The sequence below is a fragment of the Nelumbo nucifera genome, chromosome 2, assembly GCF_055504915.1.
Source record: "Nelumbo nucifera cultivar China Antique chromosome 2, China Antique-T2T, whole genome shotgun sequence".
Taxonomy (NCBI): Eukaryota; Viridiplantae; Streptophyta; class Magnoliopsida; order Proteales; family Nelumbonaceae; genus Nelumbo; species Nelumbo nucifera.
In genome coordinates this window covers 9,744,156-9,767,357 of record NC_142650.1, presented here as the reverse complement: position 1 = coordinate 9,767,357, position 23,202 = coordinate 9,744,156, and the positions used below count along the sequence as shown (strand labels likewise).

The window sequence follows — 23,202 nt, the reverse complement described above, 5'->3', positions numbered from 1 at the left end:
TCCCCCCACCAAGTATCTTCTCAAAATTTCACCCCTTGTCCTAAGACCACATCATATCTTAGTTTTACATGAAGCTTTGTTTTAAAAGCACAAGGCACAAAAAAGGTGCAGGGGTCAATTTGTGTCTGAGGCGCAAGGCGCAAGGTGAGGCGCATGCCTTTTTAAGCAAGGCGCAAAAATAAAAAAAGGCTAAAAAATAAAAAAATACAAAAAATACAAAAAATCAAAAAATTATTAAACATGATATTAATAAAAATATAAACTTTAATTTTAAAATAAATGTTTTAAAAAACTAATTATCTAATATTAAAATACATAAATATAACATGTAAAGCATATCAAATGAGAATTTAAAAATAAAATCAAATATATAAAACGTTTTCAAGCATATAAAACCCACAATCTCTTTTTTTTTCTCAATTGAATTACTTCAAGTAGCTAATGTGATGTAAAACATATTAGATTCCTGATTCTACGAGCCGCCTTTGTACCACACCCCTCGAGGCAAGCCCAAACAAGTCCATGTTAGGTCTTAAATTCTTAGTTCTCACACAAAAAATAATGATTTTATAGTTTTAGTTGCTTTTTAAGAAGACACTTTATTAGGATGAATGAATGAACAATATTACCAAATAGGGGGTTCTCAAAACTTTGGTAAGCGAGCGACCGGAGCGGAGTAGAACCCCCTATTTGGCAATGTTGTTCATTCATTCATACTAATAAAATGTCTTCTTAAAAAGCAATTAAAACTATAAAATCATTATATTTTGTGTAAGAACTAGGGGTGAGCAAAAAAAAAAAACCGAAAAATCGGTTAACCGAACTGACCGGTTCGGTTTCAGTTAACCTTTTAAAAAAACCAGTAGTTAATTGAACCGACCAGTATACTAATATATATTTAAAATCGAATACCCTTTTCTAATCTTCCTCTCTTTGAATCGAATTAACCTAAATGCCTTTCCCTTTCTCTCTCACTCTCAGTTCTCAGTTCTCAGTCTCTCATCTCTCATCTCTCATCTCTCTTCTTCTTCCCCAACGGGAAAAAATCCCAGACCGACCAACGGTTTCTCAATTCTCTCTCTTAGTCACTCTCTCTCGGTTCTCACTTCTCACTCACTCTCTCACTCTCTCAGTCTCTCATCTCTCTTTGTCTTCCCCAACGGGAAAAAGCAGTCTGTCCGTTTGTCGGTCTCTCTTCGTCTTCCTTTTTTTTTTCTAAATTTTGAGTGCATAATAAAACGAAAAAGCCGAGCTGTAGGTGGACCGGTTAACCGGTTTCGTCGGTTCAGTTTTGGTTCGGATACTTAAAAAACCGACATGTTGGTCCGGTTCAAAAAATAACCCCACGGTTCGGTTAACCGAACTATGAGCACCCCTAGTGAGAGCTAAGAATTTAAGACCTAATGTGGACTTGTTTGGGCTTGCCCCGAAGGGCGTGGCTCGGGCGTCCAGGGTCGGAGCCCCCGGCCTAGCCGCTAGACACAAAAAAAAGCAAAAAAGCATCAAGGTTTCAAAAGGCGCACGCCTAGGCTGAAGGCTTGAGGCGCAAGGTGCCTACCTTGAAATGCGCCTTTTGAAAGGGCTGCGCCTAGGACTTGGTTACCTTGAAATGTGCCTCGCCTGTGCGCCAAGGCGCGCCTTTTAAATCACTGGCATGAAGGTAGGCAGTAACACCAAAATTGTTCTCCAAGGGCTTCTCAAAGTTGCACTCCTAGCAAGTCCCAAGTCCGAACTGTTCAGGTGCAAGTGTGCAACCCATAGATGCTCCTGACCACCAAATGCCATAATGCCTTTTTTTCTCTTGGGAACCTCCACGACCACTTCTCCAACAAAGCCAAGTTTTTTTTCCTCGAATCCTTCCTATTTCTAATCCCCATCTCTTTAGATTTGCACACCTCCTCGCACTTTAAAAGATGATTACTTTTGTTTTCCCCTGGATCCTGCAAGAAGTTCCTCGTGATCTTCTCAATTCTCTTCATATTAATGGGAGCCCTAAAAACAGACAAGAATTATACTGGGATATAGGACAACATGGACTTAATCAATGCCACTCTCCCCTCTTTGGAATTGTAATTCTTTTTTTCCAAGAAGCCAACCTTTTGACAAACCTTTCAATAATATTCTCCCAAAAAGTCTCATCCCAACCCTAGGTTTGGATTGTGCTGATGCTAGCCTAAACCCACTCATTACCCAGACAAAGCAAACCCAGAACGAGACCCTGGAGGGAACAAAGGAAGATGGGTAGGAGGGGAAGGAGGGGTTAGAAGGAGATAGGATGGGCGGTACAAAGGCAGAAGGAAAGAAAGTTTACCTGAGAAAAAAGAGTAAGCAAAGGAAAAGGAAAATTAGTGAGATTGAGAAGCTTAAGAGTGGAATAAATTATGAGAAGGAGGAGAAAAGGAAGAAAAGAAGAGGGGAGTGTTGAGAAGTACCAACCCAGGGGTGTCACAAATCACTAAGATGAAAATAATAAGTTGGAATGTAAGAGGATTAGGAAGTGCCAAGAAGAGAAGGTTAATCAGGAAAGAAAAACCAGACTTGATCATGATTCAATAAATCAAATTATCAGAGCTGAATAGGTGGATAAGGAGCATTTGGGGAGCCAGGGGTTTGAGGTGCTCATATACATTCTCGTGGGGAGCTTCAGGGGGAGTTCTGACTATATGGAGGAATGAGGAAATGGAATGTGTGAAGAACTGATTGGCCAGTATTCAATCTCCCTAAAAATTAAAAGAAAGTCGGACGGAAGAGAATGGGCTTTAACAAATGTGTATGGCCCTAATTCTTGCAGAGAAAGAGAAGCTTTCTGGGAGGATTTATGTGCTATCAGGGGATTGTGGGATTGGCCCGTGGTGTGTGGGGGGTGATTTTAATGTCATCAGATATTTGGGGGAATCAAACAACCCGAACCAGGGATTTACTACTAGCATGAGGAAGTTCAATAGGCTAATAGATGCTCTGGAATTAAGAGACCCCCCCTTGCTTTAGGTGGATTATACTTGGTCAAACTTTCAATCCCCCCCAACTTGCTCCAAAGTAGACAGATTCCTCATATCTTCTGAGTGGGAAGAAATGTGGGGATCCTTGATAGCAAGAGGCTTACCTAGAGTTACATCATATTGTGGTTAGCATACATGGGCTTGAAGACAATGGTTGGGAACCTGGAATTTTGGCAAGGGCTACAGATGCCTCTCCTTGGATTAGGTATGGTCTTAACTCCGGTAATAGAATAAAATTTTGGGAACAACATTGGGTTGGGGACTCACCTTTGGTGGACCAATTTCCTTCTTTATACGCTCTTTCAGGTTTGAAAAATGAACCCATATCATCCTTCTTATGCCCTTCAGACTCTCCTTCTGGTTTTGGGTGGAACCTAGGTCTGAGAAGGTTAATTAGGGATACAGACTTGGGCCACATCATATCTTTGTTAGTCATCCTTGAAAATGTTTTCTGGGACCCTAATAAGGAGGACACCAGATTTTGGGTTCCTTCCTCATCAGGTATTTTCTCTTGTGCTTCGTTTTTTGAGACATTAACTCAGCCTTCTGATCCTATTGGGTTGTCCTTCCTAGTTAAAGAAATTTGGAGTAGGCCCATTCCTCCTCGGGTTGGTAGTTTTTGTTGGGAAACTTTCCTGGAAAGAATTAACACAAATGACCTACTTCAGAAAAAAAGACCCAATTGTTTACTTCCTAATAGGTGTACTCTATAAAGCTGATGGGGAAACTGGTTACTTGTTCGGTTGCTAAAACAGTATGGGAGTGGGTTTTTTCCCTCTTTGGGTGTATTTGGATTCCCCTTGGGAGCGTCCAAAGCTTGTTCTCTTCTTCTTTTTTTAGATGGCCGAAGAAGAGAGGGAAGATTATGTGGAGAAGCATCAGGGCAGCAGTGTGTTGGTCACTATGGGAAGAAAGAAATTTACGAATATTTTCAGACAAGAAAAGAACCCTGGAAAACTTATTAGATCTAATTCTGTTAAAAAACTGTGGAGCTGTTCTCAGACTATTCTGTGGCTGATTTGGTAAGAAATTGGAAGGAGATAGCTTCCTCTGCCCTATTTTAGAGGACTCATAGTCCTTCATGGTCCCCTCCTCCCTCTGGGTTCATAAAACTGAATTTTGATGGTAGCTGCTTAAGGAACCCAGGGCCTTCTGGGATTGGGAGAGTGTTTAGGAATGAGGATGAGGTTAACATTGACATGTTTTCAGGCCCAATTGGAGAAGGGGACTCTCTTAGGGCTGAGGCTCTTGCAGCCCTGGAAGGTATCCAAAGAGCAAGGGAGTTGAATATCAGATGTTTGGTCCTTGAAGGTGACTTAGAGGTGGTGATTAGGTGGCTAAAGGAAGAAGACAATGGCTTGTGGAGTTATAACAATGAGAGGAAAAAATTCAAATGACTGAGTAGGGATATTGTGTTGCATTACAGCTGGGTGAAGAGGACTGCTAATTCATTTGCTGATGGGTTAGCCAAGCAAGGGGTGAATAGGGAATCTTTCTTTTGGGCTAACTTTTGACTTTTTTCCATTGTATTCTGTTGGTGGGGAGTTAACACATTTTACCTCCCCCTTTTGTACCTAAAGTTTCACATAGTTTCATATCATTAATAAAGTTTCCTGTTACTGATAAAAAAAAAAAATTCCCAGGGAGAGGCTCCTCTCCTTTCAGATTTGAGAATATGTGGTTTGAAGACCCTACATTTAAGACTAGGTTAAAAGAGTGATGGGAGGCACTCAGACCTTTGGGGAGGTTGAAAATGGTAGGTTTCTCCAGAAAACTGAAGAGGCTAAAGGAAAAGATAAAAGAATGGAATAAAGCCCATTTCGGAAGGGTAGAGGAAATAAAAGATAACTTGGTGAAAAGGATTGAGGAGCTAGATAGGAAAGAGGCTCTCAAAGTCATTTCAGAAGAAGAAAGAGGGGAAAGATGGAATCAAAAGCAAAAACTAGAAGAGATAGTACGAAAGGAGGAGATTTGTTGGAGACAGAAATCAAGGTGTCAGTGGCTTGCAGAGGGGGACGAAAATACTAAGTTTTTTCACTCTCTTGCAATTGGTAGGAGAAAGAAGAACTTAATCCTGAGTGTGGAGGAAGAGGGACAAGTGGTAAGAGAAAGTCAGGGGATTACAAGGATTTTTGTAAATCATTTTAAAGAAATTTTCTCAAGCCCACATAGAGTGTTGCCAAAATTGCCAGAGATGGAAGGCGATGTTTTGTTAGAAGAACAATCTCTTGCCCTAGAAAGGAGATTTTCTCTGCAAGAAATCAAGGAAGCTATTTTTTCAATGGATAGATCTAAAGCCCTTGGGCCAGATGGCTTCTCCATGGCCTTCTATCAAGAGTGTTTGGATATAGTGAAATCAGACATCCTGGAAGTCTTTAATGAATTTTTCTCCAAAGTGGAGGTATCACCAGGAGCAAATGCCACATTTATCACTTTGATTCCAAAGAAGAGGGAGGTCAAAACTCCTAAAGACTTTAGACCAATAAGTCTTATTGGGAGTGTTTACAAAATTCTGTCAAAGGTCTTAGCAGAAAGACTAAAAAAGGTGTTACCCTTGATCATTTCTCTGTTCCAAGGAGCTTTTGTAGAAGGAAGGCAGATTGTGTATCAAATCTTGGTGGCTAATGAATGCGTTGGGGAAAGAATTTTCTCAAAAAAACAAAAAAAAGAAAGGGTAGAGAAAAGGGGCTGGTTTGTAAGGTAGATCTAGAAAAAGCCTATGACTTGGTTAATTGGGAAGTCCTTCTAAAAGTTTTAGAAAGACTCGGATTCGGAGATAGATGGAGGGCTTGGATCAAAGGATGTTTAAGTTCATCTCACTACTCAATCCTAATCAATGATACAACAAAGGATTTCTTCCCGGCCAGGAGAGGAATTAGGCAAGGTGACCCCTATCCCCATTCTTGTTTACCCTAGTGGCAGAAGTGTTAAGTAGAATGGTGGCAAAAGCTGATGCTCAAGGCCTTATCAGAGGTTGGAGAGTAGGTAGAAACCGAGTGATTGTTACCCATCTCCAATTTGCAGATGACACCATATTTTTTTTGTGAAGGAAACAATGAGTTGGTGGAAAATTTGAGGGTGCTGCTGAATAATTTTGTGGGAATAACAGGGCTGAGGATAAATTGGACCAAAATTGGAATTGTAGGAGTCAATTTGGAGGAAGGGGAACTAATAAGATTTGCGGAGATTTTGGGGTGTGAGGTCAGAAGCTGGCCTATTAGTTACCTAAGTTTACCCTTAGGAGGAAATCCCAAGTTAGTTGGGTTCTGAAAACCAGTTTTAGAAAGGTTTGATAGGAAGTTAGCCCTTTGGAAAAGGAATTACATTTCTTTGGGTGGAGGAATAACCTTGATTAGAGCCACTCTGGCAAAACTCCCCACCTATTTCCTTTCAACCTTTAGAATCCCTTCTAAGGTAGCAAGGTGTTTAGAGAAGTATATGAGAGATTTCCTTTGGGACCCAGGAGAGGAAGGGAAGGATCACTTGATCAAGTGGGAGCAGGTTAGTAAACCCAAGGAACAAGGAGGTTTGGGAATTGGGAACATCCTTTTAAGGAACACAACTCTACTAGGTAAGTGGCTTTGGAGGTTTCCCTTCGAGGGCGACAAGTTGTGGCACAAAGTGATTGAGGGTATTCATGGAGTGGCTGGAAATGGCTGGGATACAAAAATTTCCCCTCATAGTTCTTCAGCTTCTCCTTGGAAAGCAATTCATGAAATCTACCCTACTTTCCTCAATTCCATCAGGTTCGGTGTGGGACAAGGTAATAAAATTCTGTTTTGGGAAGATCTATGGGTAGGGGAAACCCCACTAATAGACCAATTCCCTGATCTCTTTGCGCTATCTAACCTTAAAGTTCCATTTGGTTTGTGGGATGGGGATGAGAAAAAGGGAATATTCCAAAAATATTCCCTTTTCTCATATTTGTTTTGAGGGAAAGAGGGGATGGGATGAGAAAAAAGTGGGATGCGAGATCCCAAAATTGCGGATTTGGGGTTGCACCAAAACAGTGCGACCCCGGTGAGAAAACTTGAGTTTCCATCTCCCTCCCGTGAAACGACCATGCCAAAGGTCCCATGCGCATTAATAGAGAAATCTGGCAACACAACCCTGTTCAACGGCACCAGCGCAGGTGTCCGACACCAATGCCACCGCTAGCGTAGGGGAATGACACAACGGAAAAAATCCCTCGCAACGGCCAAAATCCAAAGCAACTTCCCCGTTCGGATAGAAGAAGTCGACGCTGAGAGTCCCATATGCATCTTCTTCGGCAAGTTGACGTTGAAAGCAACTTCTTCTATCTGTGTCTCTATTTCCAATAGTCGATTCTGTTATCAAAGCAGCAAACATGGAGCCTTGTTTATAAGTGCGAACAGGACTGCCAATCGGGCTTCAAGTACTAGGGCGGTGCGCATTGTGTTCGAGGCCGGCAACGGGGATGCGCGGGTCACGCCGGTGCCGACCGTTGATAGTTTGAGGGAAGGAGATGAAGGGGGTAGCCGTCGCCTCTGTTCGTTTCGAACGAAAGAGGAAGGTGAACAATGCCATTTCGGTCCCCTTATACACTTTCCCATCCCATCCCATCTTTTCCCATCCCACCCAAATCTTCCCACAAACCAAACAGAGCCTAAGGGGGAAGCTATATCCAGGTTGGGGTCACCGTGTCCAACCGGTGTGAACTGGAATTTGGGCTTTAGAAGGGGACCAAGGGAAAATGAGTGTGAATCCTTAATCCGATTGCTGGACCTCTTGGGGCAAATCCACTTGGACCCTTCGTTGGAAGACTCTAGAATCTGGGTAGGCTCTCCAGACGGCCTCTTTTCTTGCTCCTCTTTCTTCAAAGTACTTGCTTCCCCCAACCCTCTAGGTGGGATTTTCCTTGTGAAAGAAATTTGGTGCAAGCCTATTCCCCCGAAGATCCAAGCTTTCTGCTGGGAAATATTCCTTGGTAAAGTAAACACTTGTGATATGCTGCAGAAAAGAAGGCCATGTATTTGCCTTTCTCCTCGTGTGTGTTCACTGTGTAAGGAAAGTGGTGAGACCCTTTCTCATTTAATGATATCCTGTTTTTTTGTGCATCGAATTTGGGAATTCTTTTGTACTCTCTTTGGCTGCAGGTGGGTTCCCCCTCAAGATGTCGCAGGACTCTTCAACCATGATTTCTTGAGACAGCGAAAGAAAAGAGGGATGGTAATGTGGAAAGCAACAATGGTAGCAATTTGCTGAGTAACATGGGAAGAGAGGAACAAGAGAATTTTCTTGGAAAAAAGTAGAACAATAGAGGAAGTGATTGATAGTATCAAGGTGAAAGTAGCCCATTGGGTAAAACCCTTGGACTGCTTTCAAATCTTTTCAGTTGCAGACATTCTAAGAACATGGTCCGAAGTAGCACGATCTTCGAGAGTAAGAGATAAAGTAAAGCTGGAGTGGAAACCACCAGAAGGCAATAAAGTAAAGCTGAATTTTGATAGGTGCTCCTATGGAAATCCAGGCATCTCAGGAATAGGAGTATTAAGAAACTCTGACAGGAGGATATTGGGTATGTTCTCAGGACCGATTGGCAACGGAAACTCGCTGAAGGCTGAACTATTGGCATTACTACAAGGGTTAAAGCTAGCCAAACAACTAGGATGCAGACATGTTGAAGTGGAAGGGGACTCAAAAGTAGTAATTTCATGGGCAACAAATAGCAGCCACACCCCATGGATGTTTAAACATGTGATCAGGGAAGTGGAGAAGATTGCAAAGGAGGTTGAGGCTGAATTTAAATGGGTCTGAAGAAGTGCAAATGGGCTAGCTGATGGATTAGCAAAACAGGGGGCATTGAGACAGCAATTATTTTGGGCTACACCGTAATGAGGGGTGAATAGAGTGATTAAAGGGGATCAACAGTCCCATCATCAAGTTGTATAAGCTGCTTATAATCTGAATTTTAATAAAATACATATTTACCGATCAAAAGAAAAGTCTCATTTCTTGGATTCCTTCCCAAAGGCAACCCTACCATCCTACTTTTCAATAAACATAAAAAGTTTATATTTTGTCAGTCATGAATGAATAATCCCTACCATCCTCTTAGCTACAATCTCTTCCTGACTTGAGTGGCATTCAATAAAACTGAAGTCTGATATCTGAATAGCAGAAAAGCTCTTTTTACAGATATGATATCTGAAAACAGCAAATCTACTATTCTGCTTTCAAGAGTCTCTGTAATATTAAATAAGGAGGGTATTTTAGTCCTAATGAGCCATCTGAAATACATGTAAATATTCTCTGCATGAGCCACCTCTTACCAAATCAGACTTATTGTCAATTTTCAGAGGTGTGGTTCAGACAGATGGAAAGAATCCCTTTACTGCAAACAAGCCTAGCAGTCTCATCCATATACTATAAGAGAAATCACAGTGAAGTAGCAGTTGATTCACTGATCGCATCCTCCTCTGACAACACACACAGTTGGTGTTTTCTAGGGTTGGTCTTCTCCTCAATAGATTATCCTTTGTTAAAATTCTGGATAGCTGCGCCAAAAATAATTTATTAGTCAACTATCACTCTAATAAGGCTTTTCTTCAGCTTTCATTATCTCCAACATATGTTCCATCGTCTTTATGATCTAGCTAGTGCTTTAAAGACAGATGCCCTGGAATTTGCTCTATTATAGAGCAAGCTGAATTTCCCCGGTTTCCATCAAGCTTCTGAGTTCTGAAGCTGAAATTTTGAAATCATACCTTTCTTACCATCATGTGTGATCAATCAATGTGCAATATTTATCTTATGGCTTCACCTGCAGAACAAATATCCTCTCATGTAACCACACCCTTTTCTAGTAAATAAATAACAATAAAATATAATAATCATTTCATATGTTTTTTTATTTTATTTTTTGATCAGTGAAATTTCATATGTTTTTTATTGTGCACTTTTACTCTATTGAGCCAGATAGGATTAACTAACATTAATCCTAGTTGATAAGAGTCAAGCGAGCATAAACATAATTTGGTGATTTTTCTTGAACTTTTCCTATCTTCTACATGGCATGTTCTTGAAGTGCAAATTCCTGAGTCCTGATTTGAGGTCTCAGAGCTTCATATGCATTCAAACTCAGCCTTGTTAGGCTTTTTCTCCAAGGCCAGTATTTTAAAAGTGCAAGGCACAAAAAAGGCGCAAGGGCCAATTTGCGCCTGAGGCGCAAGGCGAAGCGTGTGCCTTTTTAAGAAAGGCGCAAAACTACAAAAAAAAAGCTAAAAAATCAAAAATAAAGCCAGAAAATTCAAAAAAATGCCAAAAATTTTAAAAATTCAAAAAATATTAAACATAATGTTAATAAAAGATATAAACATAAATTTTAAAAAAATGTTTTAAAAGACCAATTATCTAAATTTAAAATACATAAACACAACATGTAAAGCGTATTCAAATGAAAATTAAAAAAAAAAAGCAAACATATAAAGCATTTTCAAGCAAACATGTAAAACCCACAATCTCTTTTTTTTTCTATGAGTTGCCTTTGTACCACGGCCCTCGAGGCAAGCCCGAACAAGTCTATGTTAGGGTTTGAAATTCTTATTTCTCACATGAAAAATAATGATTTTATAACTTTAATTGCCTTTTAAGAAGATATTTATTGGAATGAATGAATGAACAACATTAGCAAATAGGGGGTTCTCGAAGTTTCCTCGAGGGGCATGGTCGGGGGTTTGGGGGCGGAGCCCCTCAGCCCCCGGCCCAGCCGTTAGACTCAAGAAAAGGCAAAAAGTGCAAAATTTTAAAAAGGTGCATGCCTGGGCTGAGGCGCAAGGCACATCAGGTGCACGCCTAGGTGTACCAGGCATGCGTCTTTTGAAAGGGGTGCGTCTACGACCTGGGCGAGGCGCATACCCCGAAATGTGCGTCGCCTGTGCACCTAGGTGCGCCTTTTAAATCACTGGTCAAGGCTTCCATCTAAAATGCCTTTTCTTTTTGTTTTAATATTCCTGTGGCTTAAGATGTTCATGGCAATTGAATGCTTGGCATTATTTGCTCTTATTATTCCAACTTTCTTGTTAGCCAAGCATATTAGGTAGAAACATGCTTGACTTAATCTCTGATTGTTGAGTATTTGTGCCTCAAACTAAAGATCAAATGTAATAGAAAATATTGTGTGAAAAAGGTGCTTTACAATATTTTTTTTTTGAAAAAAGGTAATAGTTCGGGTCTGTTGCTCCTGAACAGGGTGCTTTGTAATCTTTATCTCCTTTTAATAAAAATGGTGCTGTACAATATCCTTTGGCTTCTTAAAACTCTGTGAATGAAGATTGTTTCACCATATGTGATATCTTGTTCTCCAGTTTTTATTTTCTTGATCTAATTTATCCAGTTTTTGTCTGTAGAGGTCCATGAGGTTAGCTTTTTTTTTTTGTCATCATCCAGTCAACATTCCATATCCAATTTTAGAATATACTTGTAGCTCTAGTTTGTTTATTCAATATCTAATACTGCTTTATCCTATTTCACAGAAGCAGCTGGGATATCATTACCTGACCATCAAACCATTGTTGGACTACTTCCCCAACCTTGTACGTCTGGGAACAGGCAAGATACAAGAAATGCTTAAATTGTATATTTCTGGTTTTGAATGTTAACTCAATTATGTAAGTTTTATGGTCATTATACTACTAATTGTGAGTTGTACATTGAACCAAATATTGGTAGTTTGTGATTCTACCTAACAAGGGAAACTTAAAGCAATTTCTATTGTTAAATAGGAGTTATATAATCTTTTCCACCTTGGCATCTATAATTTTTTAGAAGGTAACAAAAACTATTAAAATAAAAAAGAGAGTTTACAGATATATGGTGTTGGAAGCTGGAACAAGATAAAGAGAAACATTGGACAAATAACCAGATAAAGAGAGTTTACAGATATCTGCTCATTGATTTTTTAGTTCATTGGTAACAAGATGAAGAGAATTTCATTAGAATAAAGAAAAAATAAGAAGGTATAGACATAACAGCAAAAGACAAACATTGGACAAATAACAAAGAAAACCCAGTGGCTGCAAGATCAACTTCACATGCCCTAGCAATACAAAGATTTTTTTTGAAGGATAAAAGGGAAATTCGTTAAAATAAAAGAGAAAATATAGCAGAAGGTGATAAGAAATCACCAAAAGCAAGAAACAGCTCTAGGAAACCCAAAAAAGGCCTAAGATAGGGCTGCAATCAAATCGAGCTCTAATTGAACAGTTCGGGCTCGAATTCGATTAGGTTCAATTCGAGTTCGAACCTTGGGGTAAGCTCGAATGCTCGATTAGTTATTCGAGCTCGAGCTCGACCAATAAAAAGTTTGGCTCGAAAGCTCGCGAGCTTGGCTCGATTAACACATACATACATAAAAATATATATTATATATTATAAAAAATATCATATATACTATATTATAAATAATATCATAAAATATATTTTATATTCTATATAATATTTTTTTTATGAATCATGAATAATTTTATTAGGATGAAAATAAAGTAAACTGACAAGTGGATACAATCCAGAGTTCTCCTAGAAGGCACGAGTTGCTGCCTTCCAAAACAAAGAAAATCAAAATAAAATTACAATTGAGCCCAGAACAAGTGATCCCTGTTCACCCCTTGCTTAGCTAGCAAGTCTGCCAGCCCATTTGCCGACCTCCTCTCCCACTGAACTCTCACAGTGAGATTAGAAGTAAGGCACTTAAATCTCCTTATCACTCCCCTGAGGCTATGTTTGGTTTGAAGGAAAAGGTAGGGAAAAGGAAGGGAAAGGTAGGGAAACTTAAAGAAAATCAAAATAAAATTACAATTGAGCCCAGAACAAGTGATCCCTGTTCACCCCTTGCTTAGCTAGCAAGTCTGCCAGCCCATTTGCCGACCTCCTCTCCCACTGAACTCTCACAGTGAGATTAGAAGTAAGGCACTTAAATCTCCTTATCACTCCCCTGAGGCTATGTTTGGTTTGAAGGAAAAGGTAGGGAAAAGGAAGGGAAAGGTAGGGAAACCTATACAAAGTTTGTAAAAGTTTCCCTACCTTTCCCTTCCTTTCCCTACTTTTTCCTTCAAGCCAAACACAGCCTAAAAGACGAAGCTGTTGTCTCTGGTTCTTTTAGCCACCCAGTTACCACTTTAGAGTCACCTTCATCAATCAATCTCCCAAAGTTCAACTCTTTAGCAATTTGTGCACCCTGTATAGCCGCTTGCATCTCTGCACTAACCGCATCCCCTACACCATTTGGGCCAAAGTATAAGGCAACAATCTGCCCCTCTTCATTCCTAAACACACCCCCAATACCAGAAGGTCCAGGATTGCCAAGGCTGCTGCCGTCAAAATTGAGCTTTATGAAGCCTTCTTTTGGGGGTTTCCAGTCAACTACAGGCTTGTCCTTAGCTGAAGAGGAGTTTGCCACAGATTCCCAATTTCTCCATATGTCATCAAAGGAGAAAAGTTAGAATAACTCCCAAGTTTTTGTCCAGTTAATAGCCCTTATTAACAGACATTCCCAAACAGTAGCTACATCCCTTGAATCATCATTAAAAATCCTGTTATTTCTTTCTTCCCATACTGTCCATACTAAAGCAGCTCTTACACATCTCCATAACAATCTACCTCTTCTCTTAGGCCACCTAAAAGTTGTAGGGTCGAAAAGCCCCCTGGTTTGCAGTGGCATATTCCACACACGCCCAAAATGACCAAAATTTTTTTTCCCAAAGATTTACAACAAAAGAGCATGAAATTAGAAGATGGAAACAACTCTCTCCATTTGCTTTGCAAAGGACACACCAGTTTGGGGAGATGCAAAGGTTGTACCTTTTCTTTTGCAAGGTATCTAAAGTGTTTAATTTCCCAAGATAGATTTCCCAACAAAGGGCTCCAACCTTGGGGGGAATGAGTTTAGACCAGACTTCCTTCCAAAAGAAAGGCTGAGGGTTAGGGACTGAGCACAACTGAGTGAAAAAAGAGGCACAAGAAAAAAGACCCAAAGAATTCGGAGTCCAAACTCTAGCATCAGGTTTAGAAAGGTCAAAAAAAACAAGAGTCTAGGGTTTTTAGCAACAAAGCAGCCTGATCAAGTTCAGAGTCTCTTAGATATGTTCTGAAACCCAAATTCCAACTAAAGCCTGAGGACTGGGAGACAGCAACAAAGGTTTGAATGGGTTGCTTTTAAAAAGGGAGAGGGAATACAAAGATGGATAAAGGTCCTTAAGGGCAGACATGCCAATCCAAGTGTCTTCCCAAAAGATAATCTTATCACCAGTACAAAGGTCATACGTGATAAGGCTGAGAAATTGGGGAAGGATACCATGAATAGCCTTCCACAAAGAGTTTAGTGTAGCTTGCCGAGACCCTCCAGTATCCCAACCATTTCTTGCATAACCATGAATACTTCCCACCACCCTATGCCACAACCTCCCTCTCTCTAATGGCCATCTCCATAACCATTTACCTAACAAAGCTTCATTCTTCTTCCCAATATTGCCTAACCCCAAACCCCCTTGCTTCTTACTTCTACAGACTAATCCTATCTCGCCAGGTGATCTTTCCTTCCTTCACTAGGCTCCCACAAGAAGTCCCTCATGATCTTCTCTAATTTCACTACCTTCCTTTTTGGCATCTTGAATACTGAGCGGAAGAAAACTGGAAGGTTTGCTAAGGTAGACTTTATTAAAGTAATACAACCCCCTAGAGACACATAATTCCTCTTCCACACTGACAGTTTCTTGGCACATCTTTCAAGAATTGGGTTCCAAAAACTTCCTTCCCGTGGAATGGCTCCTAATGGCAAACCTAGATATTTCAAGGGCCACCTAGCAGTAGGGCAACCTATGGCTATTGCAACCCTATATAATATAAGAATATACTATATATTATAAAAAATATCATACATATAAAATATATAAATATATTTATTTTCGAGCTTTCAAGCTGAACTTGAGCTCATTGAATATTTAATCGAATCGAGCTCAAACTGAAAAATATAGTTCGAGTTGAACTTGAGCTCGAACTCGAACCTAGTAGTAATTTAGTCGAGCTGAGCCAAGACATGCCAAAGTTCAGTTCGGCTTGACTTAATTGCAGCCCTACCTAAGAATACCACACCTTACAAACATGAAAAATTACGCAAAAACTCTGCATAATGATCAAAGGATAGACCCAATACAAATCCCCATTAAAAGAAGGACCACCACCCATCTCTAAACAAAAGCAAGAGCCCTTCCAGTTGCCCACATCAATCTTTATCTGTGAGCACATCCTCTTGGTTTGAGTATTCCTTGTCCCAATCCTTGCTCCCTTTCGGAGGTGCTTTGTTCTTCATTTTATCTTCCTCTTTTTTTTCTTTCAAATTCTTCAAAATCCCTCCTAGCAAATTCCTCACCACCCCAGAAAAACAGACCCAATCTTTTCCTAATTGTGACATCTCTATCAACCATTTTTTGGATAGTTACCTCACCTGGATTTATCAACAACACCATTATCCTGCAGTATCCGTATCACACCAGATTGAGAGTCGACACCATTCACCTTGTTTTCCTGTTGTTCCTTCAATGAAAGGGGGGCCGGTGACTGAGCTTGCACCGTTACCCCCTATGATCAGTACCATTGTCCTATTGCCTCTCGCTCTTTTCCTTCTGTACACCATTTATATATATATATATATATATATATATATATATATATGTATTTTTGTAGGGCCTGCCCCTGCCAAGCTGAGTTTTAGCCTTGAAAAGATCTTTGTCACATGAACAATATTGTGAGTTCTCATATTACGTGAAATGGATAGGCCCCATAATAATCCAATTCATCCCCACACTTCTAGCTGGAGAATATGCTTGCTCATTATCAGATCTCTGCCAAGCTGAGTTTTTGTATATATATGTATGTATTTTTGTAGGGCCTGCCCCTGCCAAGCTGAGTTTTAGCCTTGAAAAGATCTTTGTCACATGAACAATATTGTGAGTTCTCATATTACGTGAAATGGATAGGCCCCATAATAATTCAATTCATCCCACATCACTTCTAGCTGGAGAATATGCTTGCTCATTATCAGATCTCTGTATTCAGAATAAAAAAAAAAATTCTCTGTTGTTTCTAGATCTCTTGCCTCTCTAAATTGATGGCAAAGAAACCAAGTCCATCCAAAAGTCCACTCCATCCCTCATCCAGCCAATCACAACCTGCAGTTTACCTTCTATCTCCACCCTTTCATATCCTAAAGCCTGTATCAAGTTCAACCTTAAACCAAAAAAAAATTGCAACTCAACCCGAAAAGAGGACCCTATGCAGTATTATCAACAGTTTCCAATGCATTCATATCCCATGATTAAAACAGTTTCTCTGTCTAGGCCTTCAAGGTCTTTTAACCCCCAAAACATAATCAAGACAAGGCTTAAAAAACCCCTTTTGGTGAAAGTGTCTGCCACTTGAAAGTAATCATCTTTATGTTTTGATCATTTAATAAAGTTTTCCTAACCAGTTATTAATAAAACAACAAAAGGGAAACATCTTGGAAATTTGAAAGCTCTGTATATTAATATTGTAGGAATTATGAAATATTAGCCATATTGTCAAGTTGTAGAAAACATTTTTGGTACTTTGTTTTTGGCTCAATTGTATAGCTTTTTTGTCTGTGGAAAGTTAAGAAAGTTTGCCTCTCCCTATTTTGTACTTTTTAAATATTTCTAATGAAATTCCGTTATTGATAAAAAAAATGTAAAATTTCTCATTTCATTACAAATTACCATATCTACAAAGAATACAAGGAAAATAAACAAAACTGCTATCAGAGATGTGGTTCAGATATTATTCCAATTTATTTTGCCTTTTATTTTATATGAGAGTTTGGTTATAAATAGCTGCATTCTTTTTTATGATGCGACACATATTCATTTTTCTTTGTAGTCATATAAAATATTGAAATATGGGGCCATGGTGCTAGTTAAAGTATTCTTTTTTTGGGAATGCTAGTTAAGGTATTCATAAATTTAAAATGTTTCAGGAGGGGAAATGAACAATGGAAAGTGGTCATTCTTGAAACTGATGGCAGCTATTTCAAATGCTTCCTTTTACCTCTCCTATTAAAAATGTATTTTAAAAGCTATTGTTCATCTGCAGGGTGCTTATTGCATATGAACATGGGCTGCTTATTCTCTGGGATGTTTGTGAAAATCGTGTTGTTCTTGTTAGAGGTTATGAGGATCTCCAATTAAAGGATGAGGGAGTTGTTAATTTTCCAACTGGAGCAGATAATGAATTTACAGATGATACATCTAACCATGAACAAGAGGAAAAAGAGATAAGCTCTCATTGTTGGGCATCTACTAATGGGTCTGTTCTTGCTGTGGGATATGTAGATGGAGATATTATGTTATGGAACACATCAAGTGCTTCTTCTGCCAAAAGTCCACAAGCTGGAACATCATCAAATAATGTTGTTAAGCTACAGTTATGTTCAAGCAAGAGAAGACTCCCTGTTATTGTCTTGCAGTGGTCTCCAAGGAGTGGGTTACATGATAATGCAGGCCATCTTTTCATTTATGGTGGTGATGAAATAGGGTCTGAAGAAGTACTGACAGTGCGTTGTTAGCTCTTTAATATTCGAATTGTGAATTTTAGTAATCTATATATACATGTCCATTCATTCAACATGAATTTTTAACTATTCTTCTATTTCTTGATATATTTAAGCTGACACCATTTCCCTATACATCTTTATTACATGAAGGTTAGAACAATTATTCATGTAACCACTTTGTAGATTGAGTAAAGAAATTTCAAACTGAAAGTTTTACAGCAACTGCTGTTGCAATGCTTCTTATCTTTTCAAAATGACAAAGTGGACATTTAGCATATAAGTATGCACCTATCTTTGCTTTTGGAGATATAAATCAAGTATTCCCAAAGGCCTATTTATTCCTCTCAACATGTGGCACATTTCATCTTAAGCCAAATTGCTTTCCAAGGAAGAAAGGACAGACCTCATAAATTGCTTTCCAAGGAGATGTTGAATTTGTGGAAAGTGCGACCTTTGAGTCCCAGCCATTGTCTGAAATACCATGTATGCTAGCAATGACCTTGTGCCAGAGCCTATCGCTTTCTAGGGGAAACCTCCATAACCACTTTCTTAGGAGAGCTAAGTTCTTTTGGACCAAGTCTCCTAGCCCAAGCTCACCCTTCTCTTTAGGCCTACTAACTTGTTCCCAATTCACCAAATGGTCTTAGATCATTCGGTATGATGTGGGAAATGGCCAAAGAGTCTTGCTTAGGGAGGATCTTTGGATAGGTAAACATCCATTAATCCAATTTCCGTTGCTCTATGCACTTTCCAATTACAAATCTGAACCTATTTCTAAGTTTGTGAGCTTTTCAACTTCGGGTTTAAATTGGGACTTTGGGTTCAGAAGCGGTCTTAGGGATTCGGAATGTGAGTCTCTCATCTCTCTTTTGGCCAGACATGACTTGGTTTTTTTGGATCAAATTGTTGAGGATACCAGGGTATGGTCGATCTCCCCCAATGGTCTTTTTACTTGTGCTTCCTTCTTTAACTTCTTAACTCAGCTAGCTACCTTTCGGGCAATGTTCCCGGTGAAAGAAATTTGGAGTAAGCCAATCCCTCCTAAGATTCAGACTTTTTGTTGGGAAGTCTTCCTTGGAAAGATAAACACTTGTGATATGATGCAGAAAGGAAGGCCAAATAAGTGCCTTTCCCCTCATGTGTGCAGCCTATGTAAATGCAATGGTGAAACTGTTTCCCATATCTTTCTATTCTGCCCTTTTGTGCTTTGCATTTTGGAGCATCTTTGTTCTCTTCTTGGGTGCAGGTGGAATCCCCCACAGGAGGTGGTGGGCCTTTTTGGCCCTAGCTTTCATGAGTCAACCAAAACAAAGAGGAAGATTATTATGGAAAACAGCGGGGGCTGCCTTGGTTTGGACTATTTGGGAAGAGAGAAATGGAAGAATTTTCAATGAAAAAAGCTGATCAGAGATGGAAATTTTTGAAACAATAAAGTTAAAAACTGCTCACTTGGTAAAAACTCTGGAAGACTTCGAAGTCTTCTCTTTGAATGACATCCTCAGAACTTGGAAGGAAGTGGCTGTATCAGCCCAAGGAAAAGAAAAGTTTTTTATGGAGTGGAGACCCCCAGAAACAAATTTTGTGAAGCTGAATTTCGTTTGGAGTTTCCTTGGTAACCAAAATGTAGTTGGGATAGGAGGTGTCTTCAGAGATTCAGGAGGAAAGGTGTTAGCTTTGTATTCAGGGCCTCTAGAAAATGGGGACGCACTGACTGCAGAGCTAATTGGACTCCTGCGGGGATTAAGATTTGGTAGGTACTTTGGGTTCCTTAATTTGGAAGTGGAAGGGGAATCTCAAGTGGTCATTGCTTGGACAAGATGTAGCACCCAAATCCCATGGATCTATAGGCATACTTTTAGGGAGATTGTGAGCATTGTAAGGGAGTTGAATGTTACTTTCAAATGGATGAGAAGAACAGCAAATGGGATGGAAGATACTCTAGCTAAACAAGGGGCTAAGAGGCCCCAATTGTTTTGGGCTGAACTGTAAACTGTAATTTGGAAAACAACACTCACCCTGTTGTAATTTTCTGTTCTAACTCTAATAAAATATTATCTCATTGATCAAAAAAAAAAAAGAGAGGAGGGGTAATCAGTGATGTTCTGAGGTATGGGTCAGAGGAAGAATATCTTTGACCATGGAGGGGTAAAACTGGAATTATGATAAAATGTAATAGGCACATGATATCACATGTAAACAGCTCTAAATGTTTCACTAATGGAGGGCCTATTTGTGTCGAGTGGGACCATCTAACAAGACATATTTAAGTAGTTTCGGAAACTACAGGGTATTTTAGTAATTAACCCTTACTTTTTTATTGAGATACCATGTAGAGAATCTCAATGTACTTGGGTGGATGTATATCTGTAAAGTTTGTAACTTTATATTATATAATATAATAAATACTTTTCTTTTCTCAATATATATATATATATATATATATATATATATATATATATATATATTTTACATTGTTTTACCGGGGACCTTGCAATGCAAAGAGTGGACAAGAAATTATTTACTGTTTTTTTTTTTTTTTGGTTTGATGTTATTTTATCATCAAATCATGGAAAGGTGCAATGGTGAATGGACATATTCTTTTATCTGTTGCAGATATTAAGTCTTGAATGGTCATCCGGGATAGAGACTGTAAAATGTGTTGCTCGTCTGGATCTTACACTTAATGGCTCTTTTGCTGACATGATATTAATACCGCATGCTGGGGCAAGAGAGAATAATCATACTGCTGCTCTTTTTGTGTTGACAAACCCTGGACAATTGCATGTATATGATGATTCTAGCTTGTCTTCAACATCTCAGAAGGACAAAAAGACACCTATTCCTGCAATACAATTTCCTGTGGCAGTACCTACTGTTGATCCATGCATGACTGTGGCAAAGCTCAGTTTATTACCTAGAGGTGGGAATTCATCAAAGGCTCTCTTAGAGGTATTGCATTCCTATCACACTAGAATCAAAAACTTGGTTTCAATTCTTTGCTTTCTTCTGGCCTTCTTATTTATTTATTTTGCATGTAGATGGCCTCAGTTATGAAAGCTAGAGCAACAGCTCCTGTAACTGTGGGTACCAAGTGGCCTGTGAGTGGTGGTACTCATAGTCCGTTATCATTTAGTGAAGATAAAGAGGTTGAGAGAGTATATGTAGCAGGTTATCAGGATGGATCTGTTAGAATATGGGATGCCACATATCCAGTCCTGTCACTTTTATATGTTATAGAAGGCGAGGTCAGAGTTCTATTACAAACAATTCATGGAATCAATTTTCTTTTGATTATTCCCTGTTTTTTACTTCGAATAATGTTCATCAACCACATACTAACTACTAATTGGAACAAGTGGTATTTGATATCAATGTCATATATAAAATGATTGGCAGGTGCAAGGGATCAAAGTGACTGGTGCAAGAACTTCAGTGACGGCTTTGGATTTTTGCTCCCTCACTGCAAGTTTCTCTATTGGCAATGAGTGCGGCCTGGTCAGAACAGTTCCTTTTTTTTGGGTTGCAAATGGTGTTTGGAAATCAAATTTGATCTGATTAAGATGATCCTGATTTGATCTATTTATCATTTGATTGAACATGGATCCACCCCAATCCGATTGTATGTTTACTAAAGAGTCATAAGTTTAAGTCTTATAAAAGTTTTTTTTTCAATTAGTTTCATTCATGTTAAACAATATCAAAGTGATTTTTGGTCCATTTTATTAATAATGTATAATATTTTTATCATTTTTAAATTAATTTATTAGTGGTATTCAATATCTGTTTAATCCAAATCCAAACTAAACCCAACAGATAAGATTTGACTTGAATCTGAATATTAATGAATCAAATTTGGATCTAGGCAATATCCAATTTGATTCAATCTGTTTGCAGCCCAACTTTTACTGGCTATTTCTTTTGACCTTGAGTTGAATCTTATGCTAATATTAACGGTTATATTTCTTTCTCCAGTGTCTGATGTCATTTTTGGCTTATATTAGGTTCGCATCTATAAGCCCAGTGGGAGTTCCAGTGAGACAAGTTTTCACTTTATTACTGAAACTAATAATGAAGGTACTTCTTTAGTAGTCATATATATATAGTATCATACTTCCAGGATTTCCTTATTTTTATTAGAAGCTGTTGAAGTATCTTTTTTTAACTCTTTGACCATTCTGGTACAGAGAATACATACTACTTGGTTAACATCATAATTGACTTCATGTGCGACACTAGTACATCTAGCTTATTCTGTCTGTGTTTTAGTCATATACTATGTTGTTTTTATGATCTCGTAACACTGCTTATCTGTCACACAGTAGTTCATATTACATATCAAGAGAAAGGGCTTCAATGTGTGGCAGCATTTTCTGTGCTAAATTCTCCTATACAAACCCTACAGTACGAAAAATCTGGAAGCAAACTTGCCATCGGATATGAATGTGGTCGGGTTGGTATTATCTGTTTAATGGTTGGCTTTATATATTTCATCCGTTCTTTTTCCAAGTCACTAGGAAATGTGTCTAAATTATACAAAGGAAAAAAATCATTGATAGTCTATGAGAGGTTTCAAATCCTGTAGTTGCTAAGATTTTCTACAACATGGGGTTGAGGTAGCAGGTCCAAACTGTCCCGTCAGATGAAGGGACACATTGGAGTGGCCATAGCTTCCTTTTCCACATCAGCCTCATACCTCAGCATATTTCCCTATGCTCAGCAAATAATCATTAATTTGTTGAAGCTTTTATGATAAATTATGGTAAAATAACTGACGTTTTTGCCACATGGAAAAGGGCTATTTGGCTAAGACTTTCCACATAAAGAGGGCATTGTGGGAAAGAGTTGCCCCTTTTTTTGTTACCTCAATATCCATGTGCCAAAATTGTGGAGTAGGACAAGAAACCTGCATTTTCAAAATTAGAAACCCAGACTCTTAAATATTGACAAGGCTTTGCTCATTCACTGTTCTCATTTCAGGTTGCACTGCTCAGTATGGATTCATTATCAATTCTGTTCCTCACAGACTGCATATCTGCCTCAAGTTCTGCAATCATTTCTATGGCATTATTTTCACAAATCCCTAGCATAATAAGCAGCCCAAAACACTCAGTATCACAAAATCAAAATGAGACCAAAGGAGTGATTTTCATTTTAACAAGGGATGCACACATTGTGGTTGTTGACAGTGCCACTGGTAAAATGATCAATTCTCAATCAATGCACCTAAAGAAGGGTTCAACTGCAATTTCCATGTATGTCATAGGCAAGTAAAAATTTTCTTCTACAAACTACAAAGTAATCAGATGCTTTATGTCTATATTCTGTTTCTGATTCATACATATTTGAGATCCACCCAGAGGACAGCACATTAGTCCCTGAAGTTTCCCATGATAGCCACCCAAAAAGGTTATCCCAAGGCACTTTTTGTCAGGATGAGCCTGTGCAAGAAAATACTGCAACGGAAATCAAACAAGAAGAAGCTGAACTTCATGCCACTATTGGATCTACATTTTTTGGGGAAAGATTATTGGATTCACTTCTTTTACTCTGTTGTGAGGATTCATTGTGCCTCTACACTATTAAATCTGTGGTTCAGGTGCATATTTGTCATTTCGTTTTATT

The 23,202-nt window shown here is 38.9% G+C and overlaps 1 protein-coding gene across 5 annotated transcripts in view; it reads left to right on the top strand.

Annotated features, from left to right (window-relative positions):
- The window catches only part of LOC104594912 (transducin family protein / WD-40 repeat family protein), a 39,260-nt gene that overhangs the window by 8,974 nt on the left and 7,084 nt on the right, over positions 1-23,202 (top strand). For 2 of the 5 annotated variants that reach the window (XM_010255461.3, XM_088896975.1), the window contains 9 exons: positions 11,495-11,570; positions 17,121-17,580; positions 20,194-20,529; positions 20,619-20,825; positions 20,977-21,075; positions 21,582-21,654; positions 21,900-22,030; positions 22,558-22,843; positions 22,938-23,176. In XM_010255461.3, the coding sequence (XP_010253763.2) occupies positions 11,495-11,570; positions 17,121-17,580; positions 20,194-20,529; positions 20,619-20,825; positions 20,977-21,075; positions 21,582-21,654; positions 21,900-22,030; positions 22,558-22,843; positions 22,938-23,176 (1,907 nt within the window). The remainder of the gene's footprint in view (positions 1-11,494; positions 11,571-17,120; positions 17,581-20,193; positions 20,530-20,618; positions 20,826-20,976; positions 21,076-21,581; positions 21,655-21,899; positions 22,031-22,557; positions 22,844-22,937; positions 23,177-23,202) is intronic. The other 3 variants (XM_088896974.1, XM_010255463.3, XM_010255462.3) reach the window with 3 other exon arrangements.